This window comes from Pygoscelis adeliae, unplaced genomic scaffold (assembly GCF_000699105.1).
Source record: "Pygoscelis adeliae isolate BGI_AS28 unplaced genomic scaffold, ASM69910v1 Scaffold88, whole genome shotgun sequence".
Lineage (NCBI taxonomy): Eukaryota > Metazoa > Chordata > Aves > Sphenisciformes > Spheniscidae > Pygoscelis > Pygoscelis adeliae.
In genome coordinates this window covers 2479464-2498067 of record NW_008825616.1, presented here as the reverse complement: position 1 = coordinate 2498067, position 18604 = coordinate 2479464, and the positions used below count along the sequence as shown (strand labels likewise).

General features: G+C 43.5%; 1 protein-coding gene across 1 annotated transcript in view; it reads left to right on the top strand.

Moving 5' to 3' along the window:
- The window catches only part of VIPR1 (vasoactive intestinal peptide receptor 1), an 80287-nt gene extending 62458 nt beyond the window's left edge, over positions 1 to 17829 (top strand). The window contains exons 6-12 of the mRNA XM_009333294.1: positions 870 to 1023; positions 3089 to 3149; positions 5568 to 5637; positions 8681 to 8772; positions 13659 to 13788; positions 15219 to 15260; positions 16788 to 17829. Coding sequence (XP_009331569.1) covers positions 870 to 1023; positions 3089 to 3149; positions 5568 to 5637; positions 8681 to 8772; positions 13659 to 13788; positions 15219 to 15260; positions 16788 to 16979 — 741 coding nt within the window. The 3' untranslated portion in view covers positions 16980 to 17829. The remainder of the gene's footprint in view (positions 1 to 869; positions 1024 to 3088; positions 3150 to 5567; positions 5638 to 8680; positions 8773 to 13658; positions 13789 to 15218; positions 15261 to 16787) is intronic.
- Positions 17830 to 18604: the final 775 nt, after the last annotated feature.

Sequence of the window (18604 nt, the reverse complement as noted above, 5' to 3'; positions counted from 1 at the left end):
AAGGGGGAGGTGGGGTGGTGTTGGGTTTTTTTGTTTTTTTGTTTTTTATCCTGGGGAATCAGTTTGTTCAAGTCGGAGGCTTCATTTCTTTGGGTTTAGGGAGCCAGGTAATACTAGCAGGCAGCTCCACTGAGAATGATGGGGAGGACCATGATGTCCAAGTCACTCAGAGTGTTGTTCCTCAAGATGCTGACTTTAGTGCCAAAAATAGCATAAGAAATTCCCACCCATTCTTGTTTACTCTCCAGTGCAGATCACTTCCATCGTGCCGAACCAGGTGTTTGTTGGCTACATCATAAACCAGTCACTGAGTTGGTCTCAGTTCAAAGTAGCGCCTTTTTGGAGGGTCCTTCTGAACCAGTGCAATGGTTTGCTTCACAGCTGAGCCCCACAAACCCCCCCCCAGCCTGGCAGAGCAGATAGGCTGGTGACTGCACATCAGGGCAGGACCTTCTGGCATCCACTCTGCCACTAAGCCAACTTCCCACAGATGTACATCCAAAACCTACAGAGAGCAGCACCATGCTGGTAGGGGTCATGGTCCAGCATATCAGTTTGTCGCTGCTCAGCAGGGTTCCCAGGCTTGAGTTTCCAAGCTCACACAGTCAAACTGCATCCAGACCTGAGCTGGCTCTCTCAAGGATGCACACTGCACTCCCCATGCAGGGGTTCACGTGTGTCAAGCATGTCCACCTCAAGCAAGCTTGGTAGGGTTTTTGGCTTTTTACCATAGAGCTCATTCCATAAGGGCTTCAGGTGCTGCAAAAAGCAATCCCAAAGATACGCGCAGAGCAAGGTTTACTGGTAATTCGGTGTGTTTACTATGGAAACATGCTGCGGTTCACCACTCTTCGTTTCTTCTCTTCCAGGTAGGCTGCAAAGCCATGATGGTTTTCTTCCAGTACTGCGTCATGGCCAACTTCTTCTGGCTCCTGGTGGAGGGCTTGTATCTTCACACCCTGTTGGTCATCTCCTTCTTTTCAGAGAGGAAGTACTTTTGGTGGTACATCTTGATTGGCTGGGGTACGCATCTTCTCAAAGCTGAATGCCAAGAGGTGATCCTGACAGGCATTTTTAACAGCAATTTAATCTACAAACCTGGAGGCTCAGACAGGGCAGAGATGTAGTATACATGTTACCTTGCTGCCAAGAATTGTTATTGCAACCAGGAGCAAGATCAAGTGATGGCCAGAGGAGTTTAACAGCATTAGCCTAAATCTTCAAAGGTATTTAAGAACTTCGTTTGTGCTAGGTTAATAGATAGTTGAACACCTCAGTGTCTTTAAGGACTGTGGGCCTGAAACTCCTCATCACCTTTATAGTCATTTAGTCCTTTGATCCTGACTGGGATCCAAAAGTTGATATCATGCATTGACCTTGAATTGTAAGGATGGATCCCGGCAAAGCAGGACTCCTGGACGGAACCAGACACTGCAGTCCGTCACTCTCTCTTTGTCTTATTGAATTCAGGCCAGCTAGCTATCCTGAGATCCCATCACCTGTGTGCTAATGCTGATAACCTTCTGCTCACTGCATTCGTGATTTCTCCAGCTTTAATGTGAATCAAGTCTCAAACACATAAATTAAAATAAAATAAATAAAATAAAATTAGAAAATTCCAAGGAAGACAGTATTAAACTCTTCACAAAGTAACTCAGAGCTGAATTGCTAACTTATGCAAATTAATCCTACCAGATCAACTTCTCTTCTTTCTCCAAAGAGGAAACAGAGATCTCTTTTCCCCTTTAAGCCATTTAGCTGAAGATTTATGTGTACGTAAGCAAAATGGCTTTCTATTGCATGCTCTCAATAGCTGAAACTGAGAAATTATTAGAGCGGGGAAGAATCTTGAAAATAAAAATAAAAATAAAATTATGTCATGGACAGGGGTATGCCTGGACTCCGGATTTGATCAGTTAGCCATAGAGTAACTTGCATCGAAAGTGACAGGAGTGACGCTTGGGTTCACACTGCAGAAGAGAGACAATTCTCCATGCTATAAGCAAAAGAAGAGATGATGTTAGCAGGCCTTGTTTCAGATGCAGTTAATCAGGTCAGACCTTCTTTAAACCTGCCTTGTGCATAGATACCCTTTCTTTCAGCACAGTAGAGCTGGCAGATTTTAAAGAAAAATGTGTGAAGCTAATGATTTTAAATCAAAGGAAATCTCTTGCACTCGTAGTGTATTCTGAGGTTGCTTGGGTGAGGAAGGGCAATTCAAGAAAATGACAGGTGCTTGAAGGATCTTTTGGCCTTTCAGTCATCCATCATTTGCAAGAGCATCCATGATGGATCTGAAATGGATCATGCAGGAATTAATAATTTGGATGCACTCATTACAGTTCTTACTGGTTTTATTACCATTGCACTCAGAAATCCCTGGTAATAAACAACACGCAATACTGTGACTAACGCAGAACAAAGCGACATGTCCTTCCTGGAGTATTTCCAATCGAAATCTAATCAAAGACAAGAGACAGAGAAAAGAGGCACCACAAGGATGGAACAAGACCACCCTAGTCAGGCAGAAGATCATAGAGTGAGGAGCAGAGGCAGGTTCATCTGGCCACCTACACACATCTACATGTGAACTTGTCACTCCAGGCTCCCTTTATAGCCAGTGAAGGTCCAGGCAATACAGTCAAGGGAGTCCAAGGGCATACTTCTTGTCCTAAAGCAAACATCTAAAGTAGCTCAGATGACCCGTGTGTTAGAAGTACATATTTCTCCCCGTTGAAGCTAAAGAGAGCCTGTGGTGACTGGCTTAGATTACAGGTGTCCGCACTGTAGATGTCTAAAGTGATTCCTACTCCGTGTATTTCACCATCAGGAGTTTTTTTGTAGGCACTGCAACAGGAAGATAAATCTGCTAGGGAGCAGTTACAGGAAACTCATCTTACATGGCCAGTGGGAGAGAAAGGCAACATGTTGCTTGTTTGGCATGTGAGCGTTGAAAACGTGAAGCATTTGCCCACTCTTGAGGGAAGGCATCACCTCAGTCACTCAGGAGAGATGGAGAGTGGGAGAGAAGAGTCCTGAAAACATTGATAATGATTTCTGAAAGTAACACAATCTCTTCTCTTGTCAGGTGCACCCTCCATGTTCATCACTGCTTGGACTATTGTCAGGATTTACTTTTTCGATGTTGGGTAAGCCTGTGGACTCAATTATCTTTCCTTTTTAATTCTTCCTTCCTTTATCTCCAAGGAAGGCCAAGGAAAGCCTTGCAGTTTTAGTAACCCAGCCATCCTGCCCTAACCCCAACGGCAGTCAGAGCAGAGCAGAGGCTTTCCCCTGCCACCATGAACCGGGAAACGCTCCAAGGTCTCCCTGAAGACACACGGTTTACGTCAACTTAGGCCAGTCACTCATCTTCTTTGTTTCCCAATCCCTTGGTCAGGATATTTGCAGGGAATTTGTGAACAGATCCTGATGGTCGCATTTGGCTCCGTGATCCTGTGTATAACAAAGATACCAGCTGAGCAGCTGCCCCATGCTCAGCGTAGAGCTTTGCATCCTGCAGAATTGACCCTAAATATGCTCATGCAGCAGATACTTAAAAAACACACCCATTAGCTCTCCCACAGAAAAAGTCTAAAAACTCTTTTTTTTTTCCCCCAGGCAGATCTTAGGATCTGTTCTTCATCCTCTTTAACCTAGCAGCAGCCTTTGATATTTTATATAAGAAGCAGATAGAATACAGCTAAGTAAATGAGGCAGATATCAGAACTATCCAAGGATATATGCAAGTAAATAGGATCTGATCCTGCAATCCTCCTTCATGCTTTTACTCAAGCAGTCAAACTACAGTAATTGGAAAGGCTTTTATGGGAAAACACTCCAGAGAGTTACAGAATCAGGTGCTTATTATGTACTCACTGTGCATGCACTCGCTTCCTGCATTTGCAGTATATGGTTAACTCCATTTTCTCCCGTGCATTCTCCCTCTCCAAATGTGTCCTGATTTGTCCTTATTTCAGTAAGAGAAGCAGCTCAGATTTCTCATTGCATTTTTGATTTATAGTCATGCTAACACATTTCCTGAGGGCTGCTGACTTTTTTTACGGTTTCACTCTATCTGCATAAAACTGACCCTATTTACTCTGTTAATAAATAACCTCTACAATGAGATAGACACCAGAGGATTTAACCAGTTTGGATACTAATTATTCTTACTATATATTCCAACTCAGCTGCAGCAATTCTTAATAAAAATACAGACTTCTTTGCATTTTCTGGAGGCTTTAAAGCTCTACATTTTTGTGCCAAGTAAGATAGAGTGTGAATTTACAGGATATGCTAATACCTAACATAGATTTTTTTGGCATACTAAAATTACCTACAGAGAAAAATTACAGGAAATTAATCCAGATTAAATAAAACCTAATTATGTAAGATTGGTTAAACAACATTAAGCCTCTATTTAAACATTCTAACTCCCAATTAAAGTGACCTTCATTCAGACTGCCTGAATTTATTTTTAAAATGAAGTGCACTAGACATAATTAGGGCCACTTTAATTCTAAATGAAAGGGTAGCATGCACCTGACTAAGTAAAAGCATCTGTATCTGAGCAATTAGCTCTAGTCTCCTTTTATAGCTAGTGGAGATTTAGTCATTGTAGTCCATGGAGTGCAATTCTTTTCGTCCTGAAGTTGATGCCTAAAATAGGTCTCAGGAACTGTGCCCTGAAAGTGCCTCTCTTCATCTACCATTACTTGCGCTGTCAACATTTTGAATTAGATGAGCTGAATCCAGGTGAAATTGCCTACAATGGGTTCCACTAATCTACTTCAAACATGAATGCAGACTGATTTTCATGAATGCTCTCCTAAAAATGCACCTTCGATCACCTGTCTCTTGTGAGGTCTGCAGATAAATGTGTCCCAAGCAATATTAGTCATTCCCACGTCATTCCTATTCTGTCATTTCCTTGTTGGCTTTAAAATACAGTTCCAGATGACCTAGGTGAGTGGTGTGGTTTGCAGACAATTCTGACTTCAGGATTAAATAAATCACACCATGGACCCTATGGACTTGTCTGAGTAGATGCATAGCTCAGATGCAGCTAGCTAGATTTAGTCTCACTAATCCCACCATAGGCTGTCTGTCATCTTTTTCAGAAGGGCATGTGTTTTTTTTCTGATGGTGCCAATTGCTCTGTGCTTAACAAAACCCCCATTTATGGTGGCGGATAGCATTGGAGGCCTCATGAATCTGTGGTTTCTGATAGCATTTCTTTGTAGCAGACCTCAGCATAGGAGAAACAAAGTGAATCACCATCCTCCCCTACATTAACCCTGAGATAACATCCTCCAGCCCATTCCACTACCAAGGGGAAAAGAGCTCACAGGATTATATCTGGGGCAATTGCTACCTACCAGTGCTCAAAGCCACTGCAAAGCAGGTCTTCAGGCCTTTCCGGTTCATGCACACCAGGTTTAGTCCTCTTCATACAGCCTAGCATAGCCATCTTTAGCATTTAGGGAAACCAAGTATCTGAGAAGGTTACATAGCTGCTTGCTTGCTTTACTTGATGTTTTAAGTCTGGTTTTGTTTCTTTTTAGGTGCTGGGAGGAAGTAGTGGAATCCCCATTCTGGTGGATCATTAAAACTCCTATTTTGGTGTCTATTTTGGTAAAGTATCAGCACATTCTGCTGGCTGCAAAGCCATCTTTAATACTAAGTGTGGGGGGTAAAGGGGTGTTGCAAAGTGTTCTGTAAATGTCCATGGAAAATGCGTTGCCAGATAAAATCCATCTGTATATTGAATGTCTGTCTTAGGATGAGGAAGCTCACACTCTAGATAAACATCTTTACCTTTAAGCATTGACCTTGGGAAGAGCTTGAGTGTCTAAACAACCAAGCTGGAGCTCATCTGATTTAACTTTGACCAGCTCCATCTCAGCTAGTCACCCTGGGCACTCTGGTGCAGTAGCCATGGGTGTGTGTAGCCAGAGGACGTTGAGGAACATGGTTAGAGATCCAGGAAAGGCTCATCTTGTCTAAGGAATCAGTGGATATCTAAATTCGATCAGATGAATTGTGCCATGAATGTTTTTGTTTCTCTGAGCTGACCATATGCAGAGCCCAGGATGACTTGTTCAGTTGTAGATGTCAACACTGTAAAGTAAAACGGGATGAGTCCTACCATAAATTTCTACCTAGATACAAAGAAGTTAGATTAATTCCCCCAGATATTTGCCTCTTGTTATAGCATCCAGTACAAAGTTGGATTCCAGCTATGTGTTTTTAAAGTAAGTTCTTGAGAAGCTTGGCTAATTTCCAGATAAATCAACAGAAGTGCTTGACTTCTTACTTCTCGGGATATGATCAGTTCTGACCATAGAAACCATGACACTTCTGAGGAACTCTGAGTCCTTCCATCCTTGTTGAATATTACGTGTTTCCTCTGTCACGTATCAAGCCAAAACTTGAAATCAAATGAACTTGAGTTAAACTTAGCTTTGAGTTTTCTTAAATGAAGGCAAGTATGTGGGAAGGGAGGAAAAAGAATGCAACAGAAATCAACCAAATATATCTCTTTTAAACAGAAATCTTTTCTTAGACATATATTCTTCTTATTCCACATACATTATGACCTTTACAAGCAGACTTTTTTTCTGTAGCATTTGTCATACAGGGGTTCCAAACTGAAACAGTTTGAATAATTACATCTTACTCTATTCACCTCACTGAAAAGAAATGCAATACTTAGATGACACATCTCAAAATATTTATGTTATTATATAAAGCTATAGATAGTATTTCCCTTTCCTGAGATAACCTTATGGTAAAGAAATACACCCTGTTCTCCTCAGATCAATAAGTCTGTGTTTTCTTTTGGCCAATAAATTATTTCCTCATTGCCAAACAAAATTTACTGAGCAATTTCTGATTTTCCTTCTGCAGATATCATATAAATCTGGCACAGAGGAAGGGCATGATAACTGCTATCTGATGAACAGCAGGTTTCTTCAGGGAGGAATGCAACATTTTCTCCATATCCATGGGAATAAAGCACAGATCTCAATGGAAGGAAGAAATACATATATAAGATATATAAGATATATAAGATATATAAGATACATACGATATATACGATATATAAGATATATAAGATATATAAGATATATAAGATATGTAAGATATAAGATATTAAGCACTGGGAACAGAGCAAGTGCCTTTGATATACTCTAGGCTGAAAAATAAACTAAACAACTCCTCCATTAGCTTGATAGCCATATCTTTTACCAGCGATGCTAAGACTGTACTAGGGCTATAAGTCATGCTCCACCTGACTCATCACTGCCCTGTGTCCATGTTTGCTCTTGACCACTACGAGCCAACACAGTCAGTATTTAACGGCTCCAATCTTACCTTCAGTGCTGCAGCTTGTGTGCTATCAATGCTCATTAGAGTAATTGATCTAGATAATACTGTTTTGAACTGATAAATTTTACTTGCCACCAAGTCAGACGCAAACCATTTTTATAAGCAAATAAATATTAACAGAAACTATGATAAATGGCATGGGATAGATAAAAAGTTATTAAGCAATGCATCATAACCAAGAAATACAATTAATTTCCAAGCACTCATAGCCTTTGAAAAAAGAGTGAGCGTCTGAGAGATGTGTTTCAGTCGACTTTATTCACCTGTTGTGGAGATACATGTAGGAACTGCTGGAGGAAATTTTACAATCTGTTTTTGCAGGAAATCAGATTGGCTGGTTAACACAATCCCTTCCAGCCATTGAGTCTCTGAAAATCAGAATCATTTGTGCATTCGCTAACCATGAAAGGATAAAGAAAGAGGTTGTGTGCCAAACTAAAACTAAACTAAGTCCCCAGAAATCTGTCATTGCTTTTCTATTGTATATGTTGCTTGAATAACAGCGTGATTCAATGGATAGGACCTTAAAAGCAAGTAGATTTGCATTCAACTCATGCCATCTACTATGTGCCTTTAGGAAATTGCTGTTCCTATCTCTACACCTTTGCTATTAAATAAGGTTAACATTGCTTGAGTGTGTTGGTGGAGCACTTTGAGATTTTCTGAGTGAAAAACACCATCTAAAATCTAGGTATTAGCTAGACTCCTCTGGTCTAACATCCTAGGAGAGAATGTTTTTCGCTGTGTCGGTGAGGTCTATCCCTTGCTATACAAGGTCTCCAACTTCTCTCCAGAGAAGACATGCCCAATAGCATTCAGTAGAGGCCTGCTTGAGTGGATACTGCTTTGTGTTTTTGGTTTCCTTGGCTCACCACCTCAGTCTTTGACATGCTCAGCAGCCGGTCCCATGTCACCGTCTCCCGAGGGCTTTGACGTCCGTCGCTCCACTAACTCCCAAGGCTCTTTTCCCACCCTGTCGTCGGCACTCCCCCACGCAGCAGGACGTCGTGCATAGCTGTGCTCTATGGGTTTGACATCATCATACTTGGGATGTATGACACAAAGTCCCAAGCAGGCTGATGTCAGGCCCAAGATGGCTGCCATCCTGTGTCGGTTTACTATGTGCTCCCAGAGTGGGGTTCTCTGCTCATGGCTTTTTAACAACAGCTTGCTCCATGGCAAATATATTGCAGTGAAAGGAACTCCCCTCTAATGATCGACTCTTTTCACTGGACAAAAATACTAATTTTTTATTTCTCTGATTCCTTCCTACCCATCCCAACAGGTGAACTTCATCCTCTTCATTTGCATCATCCGTATCTTAGTCCAGAAGTTGCATTCCCCAGACGTTGGACACAATGAAACCAGCCAATATTCGTAAGTCCTAGACTTCTTTAACCATATTGTATGGTTTTGGGGAAACCTTTTTGGCTGTTAGTTCAGTATTGCATCTGTCTGCACTGATCAGAATCAATTATTTGTTAATTGATTAAAGCTGATCAGAAATCAGGAAATGGGGCATTTGCTAAAACAGCTGGGCATGTTTTATGTCAAGAAGGCTTTCTCCTGGAATTAACGATGAAGAAGTGAGAGCAACAGTAATGATCATGAAACAAAATAGGATTTTTCTTTGTATATTAAATATTTATTGGATTCTGAAGGCAGAGGGACCCTTATGGAGAACAAAGAGTAGTTCAGTATACAGGCTTTTTTTCTGAATTAGTTACCCTCAGCTCCCTTTTTAAAAGAAGGAGAGATCTAGAAAATTAGTACATTCAGTAGAAACTATGGCAAATTTTCCTTACCTTAAAGCAGACCCCTAAACTAGGTTGGATTAATTCAATGCATTTCTCTTCACTGTCGATAAGTAGCACTGTCTCAGAAGTTTTACTTGATGTAATGCTTTTATTCCATGGATGTAAGGTTGACCTTAATGGGGCTTTTTATAATGAACAACATGCAAGTGAGATCAGCACCTGTCTCAGTGGCCAAGACTGGTCTTAGTTGCAGTGTTTTAAGAGTGCAAGATATCTGTCTATCTGCATGGATTTATTCTGGCTTCAATACAAACAAAATAAAAGTTCAGACCAGCTTATTTTTGACTCTTGCCACTGTCCTGGCTCAGCATTTCAACTGTCTTGGATATTTATTCAATGTTTCCTAGAAAAGAAGTGAAAAGAAAAGCGTCCAGTGTCTACATGGTCACTGCTCATAAATCTTCTTTGTCTTTGGAGGGAGCTGTGCACTTTGGTACCCTGAAGAATCTGAGCTCAGTTCATCTTTCTGCAAGATGGAAGACAATATCAATATGGTCCTTAAATACTGACCAGCCGTGACACTGAGTCTTTCTCTCTGGTGATGGTAAATTATGCATTTCATCTACCTCGAGAGATTCTCAGATTTATGAAAGGAAGTTCCAGTATTTGACCTTAACTTCTCCCTGCAGCAGCCAGAGCCAATTACCTCTTTTTCTGTCATCGTAACACGACAACATTACCAGACCCTGTGCTTTCTGTCACCTCCCTTTATGTATTTCCAATTGGGCATTGTATCTTTGTACCCCCAGGACTGCAACAGATTTGGCCAGGTACATAGATTAAATCAGCATATTGAAATATGTTCTAGTACTAAGCAGCAGCCTGGAGCAGTTGGCTCCCATTCATCTCAGTAGAAGTGCTGCCAACACGCATCGGAAGGGTTATGCCCAGATTACCTCGGAGGTCATGCTGAGCTTTGGGTTCAGGGCTTTTTACTTCACATTTTCCAATGAACTGGGAGCTGCCAGGAAAGCTCTCTTAGCCTTGTAAACAAACGTAGCACGCCAGGGCAGTAAGTAACACAGACTTCCTCCCACTGGCCTGCCAAACAAGAGGCACTGCTGAAGTACAAATGATCTTCACATCTTCAGTTTCTCACCTTCCTCCTCCACCTGGAAAAACATCTTCGTTCCATTAGGGCATGAATCTGTTGCTCACTTATAGGTGTGCAAGCCATATGAGATGCTTTGGGACATTTGAGATACTTGCCTGGACCTAGCATATAGGACCCAGAACCTATGGGAGACTTGTACCCTTATACAGTGGCAGCTAGCCACCAGCCAGATTCTCTGGGGCACCTGGAAGTCTCTGTTGACTGTATTGACTGCAGTGGAACATAAGACACCGCATTTTCCTATGGAAATTAATATTAAGTGTCCCAATCTGAGGACTGGATCTCACCGAGGGGAGTTCTCAGTGTGGTCCTAAGTTTTTAATGTTTAGACAGCTAGCTGTAGAGACATCTGGGTTCCAGTCCCTTTTATAAATGCCATTAGGCATGTGATCTGCAATTGTAGGTACCTGGATTCTTTTACATGTCATTCCCTTATTGCCTGAAATGCTGCTGCTAGCTTCAGGGGTTTGGCCTGTAGGACCCAAGAGATCTTAGCAAAAAACTGCTGCTAATGATATGTGTGGGTTCCTCCTGCCAAATCTGAAATAAGTATGTTCTAAACTAACAATACCAGGGGTCTCTCATTTGCATTTTTCTCTCCTTCTCCTGTTTATTTTATATTGTTTATTTTATAAAAAAATAACATGTTGACATGTTGGCAGTATTGTTCAATTCCAACTGGTTTGAGTTTAGCTGCAGGCGGGAAGTTCAGGAACGCTGCTGACTCACTCAGTAATGCCACAGACGGTGATCCGGGCTTTAATGTATTGGAAACTGTGAAAACAAGTCTCCCAGAACAGTCTTCTGGAAATGACAGAGACATGTGCAACAATGGGACAGCAATATTTCAGGCAAATAGAAGTTGTTTCCTGCAACAGAAATCTTGAGCAAAATTCATCTCTTTCTATTTTGTACATGTTCATAGATCAATATTATCATCAAAGTTTTCTGGGTAACTTTTCCGTTATGCGTTCAAGGAGCATGACTAAAATGTTGGTTCACTCTTATCCGCTCCCAAGGAAAGGAGTAGGTTCCGTGCAGGCTAATGGAGACGTGTTTTCCCTAAATTACCTGTCACCATGTATATCTGTCAGAGAGGGTAGGTCTACCTGTGCTGGGAGTGGAAGTAATGAGTTTTTTGAGAAGCCATGGCTTCCAGCAGGTAGCTTTAAACAGCTTTGGACAATCTCCCAAGCAGTTCTGCCTCCTGCACAGCCAGGCTTTAGCTTCCTGGGAGAAATTACACCATGACTGGGGAAGATGATTTTCCTCATTGCAGTGTTTAGGGGAGGGAGTCTTTTAAATATCACAGGGCTAGACCATAGGGCCCTTGCCTTGAAGCCAAACTGAGATCTAAAGCATCACTCAGTATTCTGGGGAAGCTCAGTGCTGGGAGCAAGAGACTGGTTTGGGGTGTTGTGCAAACCAGAGGAGGGGGCTCCTACGGTTTGGCATTTATGCCCTGTCTATTGCCACAGTCCAGCCAGGAGGGAAAATGCTATAACTGAGGCCCCAATATTGCCTTCAGTGGTAAGATAAAATTTTCTAATCCATTGGAGGTTGCAAACAACCTCTCTATGAATACGGTACATGAAAGTAGCATCACATCGATCTCCTCTAGGTTGACTTGTTCCTGAAAGACTGGGGAGAGAGGAGAGACCTCTGCAAAGCCAGTATTAATATTCACTGAACTGTGATCTCCTTAAAAAATTAGTTGCTTTCTCGTATGTCAGGAGCTGGGGGAATTAGGACTGGATCATACTAATGTGGGTCATACTGGCCAGAGCTGCTTCTGACAGGGAGGAACATGGTACTCTGATGGTCACCAATGACAGTGACAGTCCTCTGGCAGAGCAAGACATCCAAGATGGCTCAGATTTTGGATCTGCTCACTATGAGCAGGCATGTGCCCACTAGTGAGGGATGTGGTAGGAAAGGCAAATTCCTGGAAAGTTTCTCGGCTTCCTACAGGCACTCGTTTTGCCTGGAATGAGTTGCAGCCAGGTGCTTTTTAGCCACCAGGTATTCCCTGGGGAACCACAGCCTCCAACCACAGCCTTAAAGTCAAACTGTCTTTGGGCCAGGCCCAGGGAAAGCTGGAAGGGTCTGCTGGGAGATACAGTGATGAGCATCATCTGCATAAAGCTGGCACATCAGCCGTCCCAGCGGGCTTATGCAGATGGCAAATAAATGAAGATGGTCTGGGGGGACTGAGCCTGGTGGGACTTTGGAGGTGAAGGGTCTGCAGATGGAAGAACAAGTATTTCCAACATCCCAGCCTTAGCTTCAGTTCCTCCAGAAGCCTCTGGGAGAGGGGGACATGGGAGGATATAGGTGACCAAGGGAGCCAAAACCCCCATAAGCATCCTTAAGTCCTTGATTTCATTTTATTTCTCTCAACTATATTTTAATAATGATTAGATATAATAAATTATCATCTCTTCCTAATTAGACCTCTGATTACCCAGCCTGGTGCCATTAAGCACTAATACTGTTCATCTCCCTCCTTTGGAGACATTCATTGTGCGATAGCCTGTCATTATTCTGAGCTAAACATACCATTTCTCTCCCAGAAGCTGTAATTTTCAGAAATCCCAAGCAAACAAAGACAGCGCTAGATGATGATTTAGCTTGTAGAGATAAAAAATATCTCCGGTGGGAGGGGAAGAAGAGAGAAAGAAATACCTCCATTGAAGTTACCGGGAATAAAGATGTCGCATTTTATGTTGTCACCACATCTGAAATCACCAGCCATCTGCAGTCTGCAGGCCAAGGAGAAATAATCTAGGGCTGATCACTCTGCCTCAGCTGGAGGCACATATATATTTATATGAGAGCTGTTAATGAGGAGGAAAGCAAGCCTGTGGAAATGATCCCAGCACGGTCCTTGGTTAGCGTGAACTTACTGTGCCCAGCCAAGGGTCTGGCTCCACATATCATTGCATCCCAGCCCAGGTCATCAGAGGGATCCTGGGGACTTTAGGCTGTGAGGAGCTATCTCAACTCCCTCCCTTCCCCTCTACCCCAGACACATCTTCCCTCTGGGCATGGGCAGCCTCCTGATGCTGCCTCACTCGAGGCTGCTGTTGAAAGGCTGGATGTTCCCAAGACCTCGGGGTAAGTGGCCCATATCAGATCTCCTAAGGGCAAACAAAGGTACTTAACATGCATGATACAGGCTACACCATGATCATCCAGGTAATCAGCAAATATGTACTGCAGCAAGTTAAAGTTTCGGGATTGCATAGGGCTCGGCTGCAGGATTTCTCATCAACTTACCCTTTAGCTCCTCTTCCCTCTCCCGTTATGACTCATGTTTGTCTTTCCAACAGGAGGCTGGCCAAGTCCACCTTGCTGCTGATCCCTCTCTTTGGTATTCACTACATCATGTTTGCTTTCTTCCCTGACAATTTCAAAGCAGAAGTTAAGCTGGTCTTTGAGCTTGTGGTTGGGTCGTTCCAGGTAAGCCACCCTTTGGGCCACCAGTCAATCAGCAGGTCTATCAGCAGGGAGAAGTGTAACAAGCATGACAAGGGAATAAGCAAACATGTGAGCTGGGTTTTTCCTGGACATGCCCAATACTGCTGTTACGCCTTTTGGGGAAAAAGCTACTCACTCCAGCTTGGCCAGGATGGAAGATAATGGTATATTTTGCCTCCTGGAGTTCCAGAAGGAGATTCTCTCTCCTCATTTTAGGCACCTGAAAAGAAAATGTACCTCTATAAGTTAGTAACCCTGGGGGGTTTTTTTGTACTTAAGGGAGAAAAATGAGCACCTCAGTTCAGTTTATATATTATTGACATGGTGTAAGATAAGATAAATTGCCTTTGGGAGGAATGTCTTTCTGGCCATTAACAGGAGCCTCGTCTGTCTTCAACCAGTTGACTTGCATGAACTGTCTCCTCTGTTAATAAGCCAAGTCCTGCCTGTAGATCCTGCTCAAGCAGGATTCCAGTTCATTGGTATAGGAGACAGGTTCCCCACGAGGATGGATAATGGGGCTGTCCTCTGCATTAATCTTCAGGAAGCCCTGATGAAATTTGCTCTTAGACCCTCCCACACACTTCACTTCAGTCAGTTCCCATGTTGGGCTGTTAACCCTGGCCCTGCTGTTGCATGAAAAGAAGCACTTATTTATGTATTTCATCCCATTGCATCCATTCATTGATCAGCTGTAGTCACTGTGTGTTCTCCCAGCCTGCAAGCAGGATCTATCTGTCACCATGTACCATACACGTGTCAGTGGCATGCTTTGTTCAGTGGTGAATGAGTTAACGTCCCTGTCTACATCATTATCACTTCACATCTGGCATCTCTCCTTTGAGAGATAAATGGACCTACACTTACCTCTTGTCTTTAGTGTTTGCAACCATAAGGGCAAGAGATAAGTTTGTTTTATTTTTTTCAGTGAAAGCTGAGATTCTCAAAAATGAGTTCTCACTTCAGGGGGGATGGGAAAGGAAGAGTATAGCCCTATACTGTGTCTAAGATCATTCTGACCTTGATGATGTACTAGAGAGCATGGTTACATCTCCCCAGTTTCAGCTGCGAAAAGCAAGCAGGAAAGCTGGGTCTAGTGTCCCATCCAGTTGCCTCTAATGCCCCAGTTTGAATGACCAAGTGCCCCTCTTAGAGCTGAGCTGACCCCCAATGGCTTTAAACACCAGTCTGGAGCAATCTTTGAACTCACAGCCATACATCTGCTGCAAGGTACCTTAACCAATCTTCCCCTGCTCGTTTTATAGGACAAATGCAATCAAGTGGTTTCTAAGGGGCACCTTAGCAGTCCCCCAGCAGTGTGCCCTTTCTCCAAGGCTGCAGTGAGTTTGGGTTGTGATCTAGGGGAATATCAGCTATGAGGTGCTAAAAGCCTGTTCTCTCCTTTTCCCTAGGGATTTGTGGTGGCTGTTCTGTACTGTTTTCTCAATGGGGAGGTAAGATCAACAATATTGTTTGGTTAATGTTTGCAACTAAGGCAAATTGAATGCTTGTGGAGAGTGGATTGAGAAGTGTCCCATTCCTGATGTTACCATATTGGCGGGAAGCTTCCACGTCAAATCTCTGGCTCCAGAAAAACAACTCAACCATTTGCCTGACAGTTTCCAGCACAATTAAACATATTAGGACTTTTGTGTGGACTATAATACTTCTGCTGCTGAGTCCTTCCTTTACTCATGAGACAGCATCAGCAGAACTCCCATATGACCTTGCATAAACCCTGATCCGAAGGGACCACCTTCAGCAGGGAAGGATAAAGCCCATCTTTTAAGCCCTACTCGTGCTTAGCGCCTCAATGAATCCTCCACAGAATCAGGCCCACTGCCAAGATGGAGGCTCGTTAGTGCAGTGATATTTTTGTACCATGCTCCATCTGCCCATAAGAAATTCAGCAGAGACTGGTTAAAGCCATATCGCGAAGGCTACCAAGTAGGTGTGAGCAACTGAAAACTTGGAGCCGCTGTCAGCTGGAGCACTTTCAGCTCAATAAACTGAGCACGGACAAGAAAGAAGCAGCTGTGATCTGGGTTTGTGTTCCAGCTTCCTGGGGGGAGGAAGAGTGTCCAGAATCACAATTTGCTCTCTTACAGCTCTGATGCTGCTTTCAGCCCTGCTGATGCCATGTGTACATCACGCAGTGGCATGCAGGGCAGATAGCCCAGCTCCAGCAGAGACCTTTGCCCGTAAGCCTGCGCAGAGCAGGACAGAACCACACAAACTTATTAATGATCCAAACCCGATACAGGCATTAACTTGACTTGTTAGGCACAGACCAGTGCCAAGTAACATGCTTCTACCTCACAGGCATTAATCTTGTCTTTCCCACGTTTCCAGTCCTGGGGTTTGCATCCTGGTGGTGTACTATTCCTGTGCTTGCTGATCCCAGAGACCCTCAGACACAGCTGTTTTATCTAATTCATACTGTTATCTAAAAATTTGCACTGGAAGGCTGCAGGAGGGGACAGGGACGGTGGCCAGATTTGTTCAGGATTTGAATCTGAACAGTGTAAACCAGATGATGTATGTAAACTCCCTGAGCAGGAATAAGTAGCTTCTATCAAAAAAGCACAGCTGTATTGACAGCTTTACAAACAAGCTATAGTTAAATCATTTGTATTTGGACAAAAACAGGGCAGTGAAAAAAAAATCTTTATTATACTCACAAAGCATAGAATATGTTGCCATTAAAGTTAAGTATCTGATGCCTTCACTGTATCAGATAAGCAATTCCCTGTGCTCAGCTTTCTGCTGAAGCTCAGGGATTTCTGCTCCCATAGTTCACTGGCTGGAGTGTGACCTCTCTTCTATGTGGCTAAAAGTTCTGGCCAGGTTGAGTTTAGTGACCTTTATAAAATAATTCTTAGCCCCTTGGTAGGTGGGTCACCCATTGCTACTCACACAATCAAGCCAGAGCAATGGAAAATGCTCGCCTCTGCTGATTTGCTTGTCTTTCCACCACCTAGGTCCAAGCTGAGCTCAAGCGAAAGTGGCGGAGGTGGCATCTGGAGCGGTTCCTGGGCTCGGACATGAAGTATCACCACCCTTCCTTAGGCAGCAACGGCACCAACTTCAGCACCCAGATCTCCATGCTGACCAAGTGCTCACCAAAGACACGCCGGTGCTCTGGCTTCCAGGCTGAATTCTCTCTGGTGTGATGGGGAGAGGCTCTCTGAGCACTGAGCATCCAAGAGAGAAACTGAGAGACAGAAGGATCCCCAGGAATCAGCGCTACGATGACAAACCCTTGTGAAATGACACGCTCCGCATGAGCCAACAGAGGACACAAAACTGGAAAAGCCACTGGCATCCAGAACAAGAGGCAGAGAAATACTTTTCCTCTCCCTCTTTTCAGACTTTTCACACTTAAGTTTCAAGGCCTCAGGGGTTGGTAACTATGAGTCAAGGTCCCAGTCACGAGGAGAGCCTGGGAGATCCTGTTGTGTCATAAATAATGAAGTACGGGGGGTAAGGGAGGGGAGAGCCTGAGTCCTTGGTGGCTTTACCAGAACTGGCATCTCTGAAACAGATAAATTGCACTTTTTAAAAAATGAGCCAGTAAAGGAGAGAGGGAGGCAAGAAGCAGGAAAAAAAAAATGCCAAACATATGAATGTGCCAAAAGTCCTGTTGATAAGAGGTGGTGATAAGGCACCGAAGACAGAGGCAGGGACACGGGGAGAAGGGACAGGAGGAACGTGAGCAGGAAGGGGAGAGGCCAGCGCACGGCCCCTGCCTCTGCGTTTTACACGTGTGAAGACGAAGCTGCAGCACCAGGAAAGCCCCTCAGAGGATGCCGCAGTGCTGTAGTGTGTTCTGCTGATTGCCCACCATCCTTGTTAGCAAAAGCTTTCCAAGCACCCTTGGGTGCCCTCTGGAAAAGCAGGTCGCTGAGAAGGAACAGCGTGAATGCCCTTCTCTGCGCTATGTTCATGACATCGTGTTTTGTTTGGTTGTTTTCAATGAACAGGAAACTCGATTTGCATGTATAAAAACCAGGTACAGATGCCAAAAGCGGAGCATGGCTGTGTTTTTCATTCTTTTTAAGTTTGCTCATAGATCTTGGTGCATTAACGCACCCAGGATCATTAGGAAGCAGGGGAAAACAATTGGTCTGTAATTCGTTTGCACTTGCTTAGCACACACTGCCAGGAAAGGGAGATGTAGAACCCTGTAATCCTTAATTGAATCAGACCCGCCGTAAGAAGCCACTCTCCAGATGAAAAAATTAGCATCACAGCAGCAAGCAAAATTGCTTTCATCAGAACAAGGTTGTCTCAGCACGTAACTGGCACTCCAGGAGTCAGGAAGGAGTGAAGGAGCTATTAAATTGATTTCTTCTTCAGCTTTTACAGGGAGCTTTCATCCTATGATGAAGGCATTGTTAGATCTTTAAGACGTGCATGTGTATTTTACCTCTTTTCTGAAGGCCTATTAGTTTCCATATAGGGGCAATCCCTATTTGAAGAACGCACATAGATCCTGCTAAAACCAAGGGAATAGTTATTTTTTTCTTTTCTTTTCTTGGTGGAGGCGCAAAGGAGAGGGGTGAAACCAAATCCTGCTCAGACATGCCAGGCTGGCAGCTCGCAGGGCATCACATGCAGCTCACATGCCCGGGCACTGCATTTGAGACAATCCCCGCACTCCCGAGCTCAGTCAGAAGTTAGACAACATAAGGATGCAGATGCTTACGTTGGTGTCCCACCCAACTGCATGGAATGGGGTTGCACCAGTTTTACACTGGGCATGGGAAATCCCTGCCCAGCTCAGGTGTACACTTAA